At 41.5% G+C, this 16,461-nt stretch overlaps 1 protein-coding gene across 22 annotated transcripts in view; it reads right to left on the reverse strand.

Moving 5' to 3' along the window:
- The window catches only part of FGGY (FGGY carbohydrate kinase domain containing), a 456,399-nt gene that overhangs the window by 377,128 nt on the left and 62,810 nt on the right, over positions 1–16,461 (reverse strand). For all 22 annotated transcript variants that reach the window (XM_055235132.2, XM_063613860.1, XM_063613861.1 and 19 more), the window contains one exon: positions 3,078–3,166. In XM_055235132.2, the coding sequence (XP_055091107.1) occupies positions 3,078–3,166 (89 nt within the window). The remainder of the gene's footprint in view (positions 1–3,077; positions 3,167–16,461) is intronic.

The following is a 16,461-nucleotide window of genomic DNA, read 5'->3' on the forward strand; positions in this document are numbered from 1 at the left end:
AAATAAAGGGTATTCAATTAGGAAAAGAGGAAGTCAAATTGTCCCTGTTTGCAGATGACATGATTGTATATCTAGAAAACTCCACTGTCTCAGCCCAAAATCTCCTTAAGCTGATTAGCTACTTCAGCAAAGTCTCAGGATACAAAATCAATTGTACAAAAATCACAAGCATTCTTGTACACCAATCACAGACAAACAGAGAGCCAAATCATGAGTGAACTCCCATTCACAATTGCTTCAAAGAGAATAAAATACCTAGGAATCCAACTTACAAGGGATGTGAAGGACCTCTTCAAGGAGAACTACAAACCACTGCTCAATAAAATAAAAGAGGATACAAACAAATGGAAGAACATTCCATGCTCATGGGTTGGAAGAATCAATATCGTGAAAATGGCCATACTGCCCAAGGTAATTTATAGATTCAATGCCATCCCCATCAAGCTACCAATGACTTTCTTCACAGAATTGGAAAAATCTACTTTAAAGTTCATATGGAACCAAAAATGAGCCCACATTGCCAAGACAACCGTAAGCAAAAAGAACAAAGCTGGAGGCATCATGCTACCTGACTTCAAACTATACTACAAGGCTACAGGAACCAAAACAGCATGGTACTGGTACCAAAACAGAGATATCGACCAATGGAACAGAACAGAGCCCTCAGCAATAATGCCACATATCTACAACCATCTGATCTTTGACAAACCTGACAAAAACAAGAAATTGGGAAAGGATTTCCTACTTAATAAATGGTGCTGGGAAAACTGGCTAGCCATATGGAGAAAGCTGAAACGGGATCTTTTCCTTACACCTTATACAAAAATGAATTCAAGATGGATTAAAGACTTAAATGTTAGACCTAAAACCATAAAAACCCTAGAAGAAAACCTAGGCAATACCATTCAGGACATAGGCATGGGCAAGGACTTAATGTCTAAAACACCAAAAGCAATGGCAACAAAAGCCAAAATTGACAAATGGGATCTAATTAAACTAAAGAGCTTCTGCACAGCAAAAGAAGCTACCATCAGAGTGAACAGGTAACCTACAGAATGGGAGAAAATTTTTGCAATCTACTCATCTGACAAAGGGCTAATATCCAGAATCTACAAAGAACTCAAACAAACTTACAAGAAAAACACAACCCCATCAGAAAGTGGCTGAAGGATATGAACAGACACTTCTGAAAAGAAGACATTTATGCAGCCAAAAGACACATGAAAAAATGCTCATCATCACTGGCCATCAGAGAAATGCAAATCAAAACCACAATGAGATACCATCTCACACCAGTTAGAATGGTGATCATTAAAAAGTCAGGAAACAACAGGTGCTAGAGAGGATGTGGAGAAATAGGAACACTTTTACACTGTTGGTGGGACTGTAAACTAGTTCAACCATTGTGGAAGTCAGTGTGGTGATTCCTCAGGGATCTAGAACTAGAAACACCATTTGACCCAGCCATCCCATTACTGGGTATATACCCAAAGGATTATAAATCATGCTGCTCTAAAGACACATGCACACGTATGTTTATTGTGGCACTATTCACAATAGCAAAGACCTAGCCATCCCATTACTGGGTATATACCCAAAGGAGTATAAATCATGCTGCTATAAAGACACATACACACGTATGTTTATTGTGGTATTATTCACAACAGCAAAGACTTGGAACCAACCCAAATGTCCATCAGTGATAGACTGGATTAAGAAAATGTGGCACATATACACCATGGAATACTATACAGCCATAAGAAAGGATGAGTTCACGTCCTTTGGAGGGACACGGATGAAGCTGGAAACCATCATTCTCAGCAAACTATGGCAAGGACAAAAAAAAAACAAACACCACATGTTCTCACTCATAGGTGGGAATTCAACAATGAGAACACTTGGACACAGGAAGGGGAACATCACACACTGGGGCCTGTTGTGGGGTGGGGGGAGGGGGGAGGGATAGCATTAGGAGATATACCTAATGTAAATGATGAGTTAATGGGTGCAGCACACCAACATGGCACATGTATACATAATTAACAAACCTGCAGGTTGTGCACATGTACCCTAGAACTTAAAGTATAATGAAAAAAAAAAGAAAAAAGCGTATTGAATAAGAATACAAAGAAAATATTTTTTGTACAGCTGTATAATGTGTGTTTTAAGATGTGTTATTACAGAAGAGTCAAAAAGTTTAAAAGTTTATGAAGTAAAAAATGCTACAGTAAGCAAAGGACCATTATTAAACAAATTTTTAAAATAAATTTAGTGTAGCCTACATGTACAGTGTTTATAAAGTCTACAGAAGTATACGGTAATATCCTAGGCCTCTGCATTCAATCACCACTCACTCACTGACTCATCCAGAGCAACTTCTAGTCCTACAAGTTTCATTCATTGTAAGTGCCCTATATGAATATACTATTTTTTATCGTTTACATTGTATTTTTATGATATCTTTTCTATGTTTAGATATACAAATAAGTACCATTGTGCATAATGGCCTACAGTATTCAGTACAATAACATGCTCTACAGGTTTGTGGCCAAGCAGCAATAGGCTATACCATACAGCCTAGGTATGTAGCGGAATACACCATCTAGATTTGTGAAAGTATACTCTATGATGTTTGCAACAATAATGAAATCGCCTAACAACACATTTCTCTGAATGTATCCCTGTCCTTAAGGAATGCATGACTCTGTGTGTGTGTGTGTGTGTGTGTGTGTGTGTGTGTGTGTGTGTGTGTGTATTTTTTCCTTTTATTCATCATGTAAAAAGTGCCTTTGGAAAAACCCACATTTCACTCTGGATTTTTCGCATCTCCTTCAAATGTGACCAATTTTAATGAATGGTCTTCACCTTGGATACTCACATTCCAGGGCTCTTAGGAACAATAGTGTTTGGGCATGTGCAGCGGAGGTCAAAGACAGATTCAAGATGTTTCAAGTATGCAAAATCACATGCAGATGTACCAACAGTATATCCAGTCAAAGAGAGTTAAGAAAGCAATATATATACAGACATCCAAGAATGGAAGAACGCAAACACAATCCAACTTGTAATTAACATACCGTGCTGTGACACCTGTTGCCTTCCACGATAAGAAGTCTGGGAGATCAAAGAAATGTCCCGCCTTATCCCAGCAAGTCTCTCTCAAGTTCTGCCAAATTAAATATATATTAGAATCAATTAGGGGGTTTTTCTACCATCTCCTCTTTCAATAAGGTTTCAAATTTTTCAAAACAAAAGCATAGCCAACAATGCCAATTGAAACATCTGTTCAGGAGCTTGGTGGGGATAGGAATAATATAAAGGCAGTACTTATACAGGAAAGAAAAATTGACAATTCTTGATCGTTCCAAAAACGACCATAATTTCCCTTAAAACCCTTTTTGTCAACCTGGAAGGATAGAAAGCTGTGTTAGTCCATTTTCACACTGCTGATAAAGACATACCTGAGACTGGGTAATTTATAAAGAAAAAGAGGTTTAATAGACTCACAGTTTCACATGGCTGGGGAGGCCTCACAATCGTGGCAGCAGACCAGAGAGAGAAATGAGAGCCCAGCGAAAGGGAAAATCTCTTATAAAACCATCAGATCTCGTGAGACTTATTCACTACCACGAGAACAGCATGAGGAAAACTGCCCTCATGATTCAATTATCTCCCACCAGGTCCCTCCCACAACATGAGAGAATTATGGGAGCTACAATTCAAGATGAAATTTGGGTGGGGACACAGCCAAACCACATCAAAAGCACACCCTGTAAGGTATGCAATCCATCTTCCCAGTGAATGGTGATGGACATATAAGATTTCAGAGCAGATATAAGCTGGAAAGAAGCTGTACTCAGAAACTGCCCAATGAAACTAAATGTCCCCTGCCATATAAAATTCTCTGCATGCCAACTGGTTCCAAAGGCAATAGAAAAAAAGATGGTAGTCCCTGCCCTCAAAGAACTTCCAGTCTAAGTCAAAGAGAATGGCCACATAAGCAAGCCATTGTACGTTTTAAAGATTTGGTTCTCTGTATTGCAAAATGGCCAGGTTTTTTCTTACTGCTGGGCATTTTCTTTCCTTTGCCACTTCTGCCTAAAACATTCATTCCTCACCCACCACCCTGTGCCCTCCCAGGATCAACATCATCCCCTCCCTCATTTGGTTAACCCTACCCACCACCATTCCTTGAGGGGGTTTCCAGGATCTCCTGGAAATCAAAGCAGGTAAGTCATATTGTTAGTTTAGGTCTAGTTGTCATACAACCCGTATCACCCCCACAATCATCTGTGTAATGTTGGTATGGTTTGGCTGTATCTTCACTCAAATCTCATCTTGACCTGTAGTTCCCATAATCCCCAAGTGTCATAGGAGGTAGCCTGTGGGAGGTAACTGAATCACGGGAGTGGTTACCTCCATGCTGTTCTCATGATAGCGAGTGAGTTCTCAAAAGATCTCATGGTTTTATAAGGGGCTTCCCCTGCTTTCACTCTGCACTTCGCTCGCCTGCCACCAAATGTAGAAGGACGTGTTTGCTTCTCCTTCCGCCATGATTGTAAGTTTCCTGAGGTATCCCCAGCCATGCTGAACTGTGAGTCAATTAAATCTCTTTCCTTTATAAATTACCCAGTCTCGGGTATGTTTTTATTAGCAGTGTAAGATCAGACTAATACAAATGTCTTTCTTTCCTGACAGACTGACTATAAGCTCTGTGAGGTCAAGGATCTTGTCAGTCATGTTCACCATGATATTGGATGATTGTCTCCTCTTCTCCACCCCAACTGAGAGGACCCTCAGCTGCCAAGTAGAAACTACATAACTCTCATCCCCTTACTACAAGCACTTGGTTGGACCAGGTTTAGACATGTGACCTAGTTGTACCAACCAGATTTCTTCTCCCAAGAACTTAGAATCAGGACCCAAATGGAATCATTTCACTTCTGCCTATGAATGGAGGTGAGATAAACCTGAAAAGCATGAAGTGGCCATTTTCCGTCAAACACCTGAAGAGGTAGAATTTCAAAAACAGAATAGTAAAGAAGACAGAGGCACTAGCAAGAAAGGTTTCCTACCATCCAGGTAACTTTCCATGTCCCGGTTTCTATTACTCCCTCTCCAAAAAGCTATAAAAGGAATTATAAGCATAGGAGTATCTCTGGGAACCTAAGGGCAACAATGCAGAAGTCCCAAAAGAGGCATATTTCAGTACCTGCCGCAGGGTAACACACAGTAGGAACTCAATAAATATTTGTTGAATTACTAGACAAACTGCTCAGCTTCACCTTCCAATTCCTCTTATGTGAGGGGTGCTTCAGTTTATAAAGGGCTTCCACATGTGTTATCTCCTTAGAGCAACACAAAAGTCCTGGGTGTTATTATACCTATTTTATATGCAACTGGCCTTTATCAGAATTCTGTGAGTTCCTCCTACGTAGTGCTTCCCTAACACTAGTATATAAACACCAACATCTATTTACAGCAGATAAACGGTACTATCCCAAGTGCTGGCCCTATCAAAACAATATCAAAAGACTTCAGATCTAAAAGGCAAAGTATCAAGCTGATTCTCTGTTATTGTTGTTGTTTTAACTTCCTAAACATCTAGGTGAAAGCTTGTGTCTAGAAAGGGACCTGCCCTAAACTTCTCTTTGAATGCCCATTCTAAGATGTTAATGTTAAATCAAGCAATACTAAATATTCCTAACACAGCTAAGAACTAGTAGTATCTTTGTATAGGGTCTAACAAGCCACAGTCAGAAAATGGTAGCCTTTGAAACTATGTGAGTCAAACTATCAGAATGCCTTCTGGCTAGTCCCTGAAATCTATTTCCATATGTCTTGTGGTTTCAGCAATCAGTGGTCAGGGAGAGGAGAAAAGGCAGCCTCTTTCTAAAGGTTCCAGAAATCAAAGGCCAGTGACCAGATATGAACCGCCAAACCACCGCAGCAACAACCAGTGCTTCAAGCCAAAGCACAATGATCTTCTTAAATTCAGGCAAAAAAAAAAAACTACTTCTTTTAGATCTTGTGTGTGGTCATTAAAGACATTACATAACGACAGCTTTTAGCCTGTAGCCACACAGACAGCCACTGTGGGACAACGGAACCCAAGTAGAATGTCACAAAGAACTCAAGCCTTTTGCCAAAAAGAGACACTGGGAATAGGAGGAGCAAGGAGTCCAGGCATTCTTTCTTTTTGAGACCACACTAACCGTCACCAATCAAAGCTGGAGATCCCAGCCCAACCTCTCCTCTCTAAGGAGATGACACATGTGGAAGCCCTCTATAAGCTCTGAAGCACTCGTCACATAAGAGGAACTGGAAGATGAAGTTGAGCAGTTTGTCTAGTAATTCAACAAATGTTTGTGGGATGAGCAACTAGAAATAACATGTGGGAAGTCTGAGGTACTCTTAAGGATGCACATGGTCTCGGAAGGGAAGATAGCAGTATTCCCTGCTTTCTCCACAAAAGAAAAGTCTGGAGATAGGCCAGCAAAGAGGAATAAGGATTGGATGAGAGGAAATGTCTCCAGAAGCCTGATCCCTTACCTTGAGATGCCAGCAGGCATCTGTGAGGATCCCATGCAGTATTTTTTGTTTGTTTTTGTTTTGTTTTGTTTTGTTTTGAGACAGAGTCTCACTCTATCGACAGGCTGGAGTGTAGTGGCGTGATCTCGGCTCACTGCAACCTCTGCCCCCCAGGTTCAAGAGATTCTCCTGCCTCAGCCTCCCGAGTAGCTGGGACCACAGGTGCGTGCCACCATGCCCTGCCTTTTTTTTTTTTTTTTTTGTATTTTTAGTAGAGACAGGGTTTCACTATGTTGGCCAGGCTGGTCTCGAACTCCTGACCTTATGATCCACCTACTTCAACCTCCCAAAGTGCTGGTATTACAGGCGGAGCCACCGTGCCCAGCCCCACGCAGTTTTTTATATTAGGCTACCTGATTCACAAGTGCTTTTTCATCAAATGCCATGTTGGCCAAGAGCACATTACCCCCATAGATAGATTTTTAGTCTAGTTCTGCAGAAAAAACTCTCTGTCCCTCCTCCTCTCTGGCCCATACAATTCCAGCCAAAGGCCTCAATCTTACTGAATTAATTCTCTACCTGTAACCACTGGGCCTGCATTAGGACACAGTGATCATCCTCTAAGTCCTCCATAGTTTACAACAGTGTTCTCATTTAATCTACAGAGTGGTGCAGAGGCGTGTAGGTAATACACAATACTCACACATTAAGGAACTGGGGGTCAGACCACAAGGGCTTAGCCCAAAGTCACAGGGTTTCCAGCTCTAAAGTAAATGTTCTTTCCTTCCACTATGCCACAGTTACCACCCTGAACCTCCCAGTCCAATCAGAGGTGTGATTTTGGGCCTTTTGGAAATGTCATAATGGAAGCTATTGCCACTCTTTACAGAAGAAAAGACAAACAAAAGCCCTTCTAAGCACATTTCCGTACAATTTCAATCCTGGACAGCTCATGTAACTCCTATGTACTTATCATCTCCCATGCACAACGTTGCACGGATTACAGAGTGCAAGGAGCAGGCCCTCGACACACACCAACTTCAGATGTATCTCATTAGGTGATGGCCTAATAGAGTTCAAACTAGGAGCTCTCTGTGCTGAACGAGTTAAGTCTTTCTATCCTCCAGTTACCAGGCAACTAACAAAAACTAGTCTTTTCAAGAAAAAAAGAAAAGTGATTTGGGTTATATGACTTGGCACAAAAGCCTTCTGCATTCCAACAACAATCCTTTGAGATAAGCAATCCCTCAGCTTAAAGCAACCAAAGAGAACAGCTTTTTTTAAAAAAAAAAAAAAAAAAGAAAAAATTATCTATTACTTCATCAAACCACAGCATTTCTTGGGAGAAGGCTACTACTCAAAGCTCACACAGCTGTGGGTCTAAGCAGAGGGCGGAGGTAGGGCAGTATGTCCAAGATTCAAGGCTGCAGCTGCCCTGCCAGGCTTAGGACAGAGAGAAGTAGCTTTCACCCTTTCCCTCCCACTCCAGGGGAGCTGTGAGGTTTCTGCTGCTTCTAGACACCGAGGGAACTCGTGAGGGAAATGAGGCAGCTACTGCAATGACACCAGGGTTGAGGGGCAACATGAGAAGATAGGCATGACCAGTTACAAAGGATTATCCAAGTAATCTACTATGTAATTGCAAAGGGATTCTATCTGGGTTATCTGCTGTGAGCAGTAAATAAAAGGGAGGGAACAGCTCCCTAATTCCCCACTCAATAAATAGTACTGCCTACACATTCCAAGTACTCATGCTGTTGTTTTCCAGCACAACTACCCAAGAAAGAGCAAGACCTTATCCTCACTCTATGTTCAAGACTCCAAATTAGGGCACAGGCCAACAGCCCAGAGAGGAAAGATGTTTCAGGAAGAGACGTAATCTTCAATGTCATTCTCAAAAGAAATATGATGCTAGAAGCATGGAGTAGGTCATAAACCCCAGCCAGAAACTTCTCAGAATGAATAAAACAATTGTGTGTTTCAAACTCTCATGCACAGAGACAGAACATCAGAAATATTTCAAGTCAGATAGGCAGATAAGCTGAGAGGTCTGCACTACTAGAGGCATCTTTCTAAAAACATAAAGCTTCCCATTCCATTCCTTTATTAAAGACGGTGCGATATCTCCTCATGGCCTAGAATCCCATTTTAACTCTGTAGTCTGGCTCTCAGGACTCTTAACCTGGCTCCAACTTGGCTGTGATCATTATGATGATGACTTTCTGGGCTCATCTCCTAACACCCTCCACTCGGTTCTCACCTCTTTTACTTTCCTAAATACATTACACTTTCATATTTCCAGGCCTCTGTTTCAGCTGGTATCTCTACTTGAATTGACTTTCCCATCTTCTCCCCTTATCAAACCTCTGCCCTTGATTCAAATCCAGCTCAGATGTCACCTTTTCTGTGAATCTCTCCATCCCATGCTGTATCCTAATTATTCATTCATATGCCTAAATCCACCTCGAAATGACAAACTTCTGAAGGGCAAGAGCCAAGTCTAACTCATGAAAAAAAACCATGCAGAGTTTCAGGAGATATAAGAAAATCTAAAGCCAGGTCCTTTCGAGAGAAAGATGTACACAAAGGAAGAGATAATTAATAAGATGATATATGACAATAACACAAGCCTGATACCAAGGTTTGATGAGTCAGCCTCATAACATTATTATAATATTTTGTGTGTGGCCATATATCTGCCTCTAATGAGTAATCACAGACAGGGCTCAGAGGAGGGAAAGGTTTTGGGACCTGGGGAGGCTAGAAAAGGCTTCCGGGGAGAGATGCAAGCAGAGGCCTAAAGATCAAGTGGAATAAATATTTATGTCACTGCCGAAAAAGACCCAAGAAACAAAAATCTGAATAGACAAGACACATTATCCCCATTAGATAAGGATTTGTTTAACGGTAACATCATAGAATTTAGTTGTAAAATGAAATAATTCCGTTGTATAATTTATTTTTCAAAAACTGGATTTATATGTATCCCTTTCCCCGACTTTGCTCCCCCTGGAGGGCTTTGCTCTTCTTGTACGAAAAGAAAAACTTATAATCCACACTAGAGTTGATTTCCCAACCACAAAATATGTTATTTTAATGAAAACTCATCATATTCAGCAAGGCTGACTTCACCCAGGAGTGTGACACCACTGTATGTATTAGGAAAACAAGGCTGAAGTAGATGGGGTCTAAGAACTTTGGAGTCTGGCAGACCTGATTTTGATTACCGTCCTCACCACTTAACAGCTGTGTAGCTTTAGGTAAATTAATTTCTTTAAGCCCCAGTTTCCTCAAAGCCACATTCCTAGCATCTTCCCCCAAGGATGCTGTGAGAATTAAATGAAATAATATAAAGTGCCTGATAAGTCAACAAGATTCACTCTTCTGCTACAGAGTTTCACAGTTTTCAAAGCACTTTGACATGCATGATCTCATCTGACCTGTATAATTCTTCAAGGCAGGAAGGCAAGAAGTCAGAAAACTATGCTTGCAGATTATGAACCTAAAGCCCAGGAAGGGACCAAGATTATTCCCAGGTCCCACACAACGGGTAAATGGAAAGTCAGACCAAAATTTGCATCGCTAATGCCCAGCCCAATGTTTGAGTTCAGTCATCTGCCTCTCTAAAACATAATATAATGCAGAAGTGCATTTCTTATTGAAGGAGATGAGAGAGATGCCACAGTGACCTAGGTCAAGCAATGCCTTGTGGGTGGTACCATCTATGGGAGAGAGGGAGACAGTCCTAATAGGAAGAGAAGGCTTTGGAAAGGGTGAACAGGTCTTGGAGCAGACATGAAAGAAAGTCAAAGACTGGGACCAGGGGAGAAATGAGGAAGTCTTCCCTCAACCTCTCACTCTCCGGGACCTTCTCGTGCCCTTCTCACCAGTGCTTTTCTGTCTCCTTCATGGGCTTCTTTTCTTTAGCTGCTCTTTAAATGTTGATGCTCCCCAAGGATCTTACCTCATCCGAATGTTCTTCTCACTGTTCCCATGCTCTCTGAGAAATATCAATCACTCCTGTGATTCCAACCAACTACACGCTGAATAACATGCCAAATCTCAAACTCTAATTCAAACTCTCCTCTGAGACATGTCTCCTGGATGTCCCACTGCACCTCCAACTCAACACATCCAAGACAGAATCTGCTGTCTTCCCCCAAGTGTGTTCCTCCTCGATTTCCAATGCCAGTTGATTCAGTTACCAAAGGAGTCATCTTCTATCGCTACCAAAGGAGTCATCTTCTACTTCTTCTCTCATTCCTTACATTCAACCACCATTCTAATTTCAACTCCCAATTAATTCATGAAGAGGTGCCCACCTCATCACCCTGTATTAGAGTTCTTCAGAGAAACAGAAGCAATAGCATGTATATGTCTATGTGTGTACACATTTAGGACTCAACTCTGGTGTTTCCTACTCCATGAAATCACCCATGACATCCCTATGCTGAGTTAGATGCTCTTATGCTATGCCCCTATAGTACTCTGTGAATATCCCTATCACTGCATTTCCCATCATCTGTTCATTTGTCTGTCTCTCTCACTAGACTGAAAGCTCCTCAAAGGCAAGAGCTATGTTTTTTATTAAATATCTCTACTCCTAGGATACAGCATTTTCTCTGATCTATAGATGATGAGTCATGTTAGCTAATGAACGAATAAATGAATGAATGAGCAGACATGTAGAAGCCAAATGAAAGTCTGCAGAAATAAAAGGAATGAATGGATAAATGAATGAGGTTGTGAATAAGAACTGTCCCAGTTTCTCTTTTTTCATTCAAGCTAATGGCTTTTCTCAGTCTGTTTCAGGAGCAGAGACATATTCTAGGCAAGCCAGACCGCCAGGAAGATAAATTTCTTCTCTCAGGGTTAGCAGGTCCTTTGGAGAAGTTTCATTTTAATTGGAAAATGGATTCATTCACTTCCTGGCTTGGACTCCCAGGTCAGTGCAGCACCACTGAATTGCTGCCAAGTACCAACGGAGAGGGGGGCTGCAGTGGGGAGAGTGCTCCATCAAATGTTGAGTGCTCTGGGACACCTGAGGATAACCTGGCATCTGTTCCAAGCTGGCTCACACAGATGCCCCTTCTTCTTTCTTCCCAAATGTCCTTCAACCCAAACTTAATCATCTCCAACCCGTAAAGGACAGGCGTACTTTACTGTTTCAACTGGCATTTCTTTGTAGTCTATTTGGGTATGTGCATCCTTACTTGTTCATTTACACCACTGTTGCAGAGTTCCACTGTGATTTCCTGCCAGGCATGGACAAACGCCACAACTCAAAAGTTCCTTCACAACTCAAGTAGTAGAATAAGATCACAACTTAAACTCTTCCTTATGATGGATCCCTAATGGTCCAACCTCACAGAAAATATTTCTAGGAACATTAATTGCATGTTTTGTCATGGGTCCTTGAGGAGAGCACTGGTCCTTTGTGATGATTCCTGGCTTCCTCTTTAGCCTCACCTCTCAACACCTTCACCTGTCAGCATCTCCACAGTCCCTGATTCTCCAAACAGACTGGTCCAAAAGCAGTTCTGATCATGCAATATGCTACTCTATGCAGAGGGCCTCACTAAATTCTGCTGCCTCTTCTCCAGAGCCAGAATGCAAGAGTGAATATCCTGGCTCTAGTACTTTGTAGCTATGTGGCCTTGAGCAATCTACTCAACTACACTTTATCTCAATTTCCTCATCCTATAAAAATTACTGAGGACAATAATAGTGCCTATGCCATAGGGTTGATGGGGGATCAAATGAACAAATACAAGTAATCTGTTTACAGCACCTGGCACATAGTAAGCACTTTTTACCTATGATTGTTCTTATTATTACTTAGAATGTCACTTTCACTACATCTTTCCCTCTTCAGGAAAGAGTAGGGGCTTTAGAGTCGGACATACCTTAGTCCAAATGCGGGTTCTCCTACTTATTAGTGGTGTTATTTCTGACTAGTAGTCACTTAATGTCTATAAGTCTCACTTTGTTCATTTGTAGCAACATTTAACTCATAGGATTGTTAGCCGAATTCAATTCAGTGAGATTATACATGTTCATGTGCCCATCCTTGTACACTCCTAGTGAACATTAGTTTCCTCCACAATCCTTGTTCTTCTCAAATTACGTGTGCGCCTGTCTCTTCTACTAGACCCTTAGCTGTTTTTTTAGGAAAGAACTATAATTTATTCATCTATCTCCCCAGAATTAGCATCAAATAACTACTTTTCAAGTAAAATATTTCTTGATTGTGCAAAAAATGGTCTGTCAGTCCTGGTTTGTGGCCAACTATGTGCTAGGTATGCTCATAGAAGATGAAAGGCAGGAATATACTTCCTATCCTCAGGTTAGTTACTGGCTAGGTGGAACAAAGAATCTGTGCATATGAAACATGCAGGAAGAATGTATAAATAGTACAGAATAATTCAAGTTCTAAAATACATAATTTATAAACTATGGATTCTGTATGATCATGAAGGAGACAGTGCTGTGGGAAGGAGGTTAAGTAAGGGGGTTACTTAGGAGGCAATGTCAGATCTGTGTTTAGAGGGAAGGCAAAGACTGAGGAAGATGGGATGGAAGTCAGTCCACATTGAGGCAATGGCCTGAGTAAAAGTGCAGGCAGGAGCATCAGCGGCATCCATGGCCATGGAGAAGGAACCATGAGAAGGTCAGTCTGAGAGACCTGTGTTGAGATGTAGTAAGAGGTAAATCTGGACTTGTATTAGATACTTGGGTCAGAAAAGAATGGGAGCCACCATCAGTCCTTGTGTGGAGAGTGTTTTGTGAACACAGTTTTAGGAACGTTAGGACAGCAATAACCTAGTGGGAAGCCCAGAGGAGAGAAGAAATAAGAGGCAGGAGGATGTGTTCCTGTATACATTTCTGACACAGAGGGAGGAGAAAGGACAGAGCAAATGGAAAGAATGGAAAATGGAGACAAAAGAGAAGAAGTACAGGAAAGAAAATCAAACGAGAAAAATTAAATAGAAGAGGAGAAAGAAGAAGAAAATAAAGACAAAAGCAAAAGATGAACAAAAAGACCAAAAAGAATGGGGTGAAGAAAAAGAACAGCTTAAACACGAGACATGAATAAAATGTGTGGGAAACAACAGCAGGACCATGACAACGTCCCCAGCAAGACAAAGCATCAAGAAGGGAGGACAGAAACCAGCCGTGTTCGTGGTCTGCACACTGTCTTTCCTCTAGATGAATGAAGTCATGGCTGATGTCACTGTCTCTGAGTCACACGCCACCCCTCACCACCCAAGAGGGGCGGAAAGGGCCCTGTCTAGTATTCAGTCCCACCCTCTTAGACAAGTGAGGTTAATTCACTGCTTTATTCTCAGGCACACTGTCTAGTCTTGAGACAACTGAAATGAGGAGCGCTGCTCTGTCTGCCCAGGGAGGACGTGAGTACTCAAAGCTCATCTTCTCCGGAGTTCTCAGGTCCAGGTCCTTGAGATAGAAGAGTCGGGAAAAGTGTCACAAATAGCTTCTGACCTTTCTCTGATTGTGGCTAGGGTGAACTGGCTCCATCCCATGAGGTCCCCCTTCACCCCCGCAAAGAATCCTGTAATTAATAGCATGGACTATATAAAAGGGACTTAAAGGAACTTTTGACGGACTCACAGAGCTTCTTGCAGTCTAAGCTCTCACTATACTGTATTTGCAGCCCCACGGAGGTCTCATTTCCTCAGACTGCCACCAGACTAGCTTTTACAAACTGCCTCACCTCAACTGCTTATTATCCAATTCCAATTCATCCACTGGTCCACAACCTACATATTACCTCCCCCGGCCCCTCGATCCTAACTGGGCTGTATTTCTAGAGTAACCCAAGTCCCCACACTGCACTAATGCTGTACTGTGACTTTATCTCTTATCTCCTTTCTAGAATATGAGCATCGTGGTAATAGCGACTCTGTTTTCTTTACTGCTATATTCTCAATATTTAACAAAGTATCTGGAACAAAACCAATTTTCAATAAATATTTGCTGAATGAATGAACATCCTTGAACAACTCTGGCAGGAACTTGTTAGCACCACAATATTTTCATTTCTAAAACACACACCCATTTTTACAGCCATCATTCTGAGGAATCTGTGAAGGACACCCTGTAAGGTATTAATAATAGTGCAAGTGGAACTGCCCTGGAAGCATTTACTCAGGGGGGCCTCGGGATGGATTCACTGTCTCCAGCTCCTCTGCTCCCCTAAACTTTGGTTTCTGAGCTGCTGTAGAAACAGCACAGGCTGGAGTCAGATATGAGCTGGGCCCCAGCTCTACCCACTCAGTAGCTGCATGAGGTAAGTGTCTCTCAGACTGTTCCCATCTACTCAAACAGGAATAATACCCTCTCCCCAAGTCTTCTGGACAATTAAAAAGCACTATTTTTTAAATTTCCTACCCTTCAAACAATGTGAATTCCATTTCCCTTCACTCTTAGATTTCTTACCTGCCTCTAAAGGTAAGTATATGAAAAACAGACCTCATTAATTTTCTTTCCAAAAATCAACTTTTTCTGTCACTATCATCTGAAAATCTATCACTACCACCAGCATTCTACAATTTATCAAATACCTTCTGATACATAATAGTACATCAACACAATTTTTTAGACAGAAAACTAAGGCCCATAAGTGAACTGAATTGCCCAGATAATGCAGACAATAGGTAGAAAGCCTGGGGGAAAGCCCTGGCCACTTGAACTCCAAACTCAGTACTCCTTCACCACTCTCCAGCTACTGCTTCCCAGGACATGGGAGGTGCTCGATAAATACTTGCACAGTGATTCACTCTCTTTCTCAGGTCCGTGGGCTTGTCTGTGACCCCCAGCCAAAGCCAAGCCACACAGCCTCATGCCAAGACAACTTCAGCAGGCTTCACTCTAGTCCCTGGTTTTCTTCTCATCTCTCTCAGGTTCACAGAATGCCAGCACTGAAGGAGAGTTTCAGGGCTTACATGCACCGGTTGTTCCCAAATGCCAGAACAGGGACTGGTGATAGTCCAGGACCAATAATTTTCACGAATCAGTGGTGAAATAATAATAATAATAATAATAATAATAGAAAAATAAAGTCCTTATTATCAATAAAATTATGAATAATTAATCAGTAAAATGAGAGACTGTATTTCCTAATTGATTGTTTTGCTTTGCTTGGGTAAGCATCAATATTCTACATATGTGGCGTTACTGAGAAAAAATGTACGTCCATGCCACGGTTCAGACCCTTTAGCAAAGCCATAATGAGAAACAGAGGCCAGGTAGGATAGAGCCACTTAGGCAGCTCTCTAATTTCCTCTGAATATTCCCTCACTTTGCATTTTTGAGCCAAAAGACACTGATCATTCAGATTACAAGCCTAGAAGCTACACTGATGTAGCTTTTCAAGAGGGCACAGGTATGGGTATTGACAGGGCCACAGAGTTGAGATCAGGCTTGTTTTTATTACTGAACACTCACAAGTTTATCTAATCCATAGACTCTCCATACAGGGAGGATTCAGAGAGACAGGAGCCTTTATAGGAATCCAGAGTGGCCATTCTGGATGAACAGACAAGCCTCCAGGGAGGTCTTAGCTGTGTCAGCACTTCCAGGACCCCTGGGTTCAGAAGAGGTAAGGAACTCATTCCATCATTTAGTCATTCTTTCTCACTATAAATACCTCAGGAGAATGCAAAGAAGAGGATGAAGTCAGCTCTTGGAGAGGTAACTATAATGTGCTGGAACACAAACAAAAGAGGCCCTGGGTCAGGGTTTGCGTAGTGGTGGGAAACAGATCTCACCCAGTCTCAAGTATGATTCTTTCATTTTGAGTCTAACTTTGAACAGCTAAACTTTTAATAACTTTGATAACATTTTATTCTAGAGTTCATATTTACCTTAAAAATTTATATGCCAAACAAATGTGTTACCTGGGATTTT

The sequence above is a fragment of the Symphalangus syndactylus genome, chromosome 19 (genome assembly GCF_028878055.3).
Source record: "Symphalangus syndactylus isolate Jambi chromosome 19, NHGRI_mSymSyn1-v2.1_pri, whole genome shotgun sequence".
NCBI classification, from domain to species: domain Eukaryota; kingdom Metazoa; phylum Chordata; class Mammalia; order Primates; family Hylobatidae; genus Symphalangus; species Symphalangus syndactylus.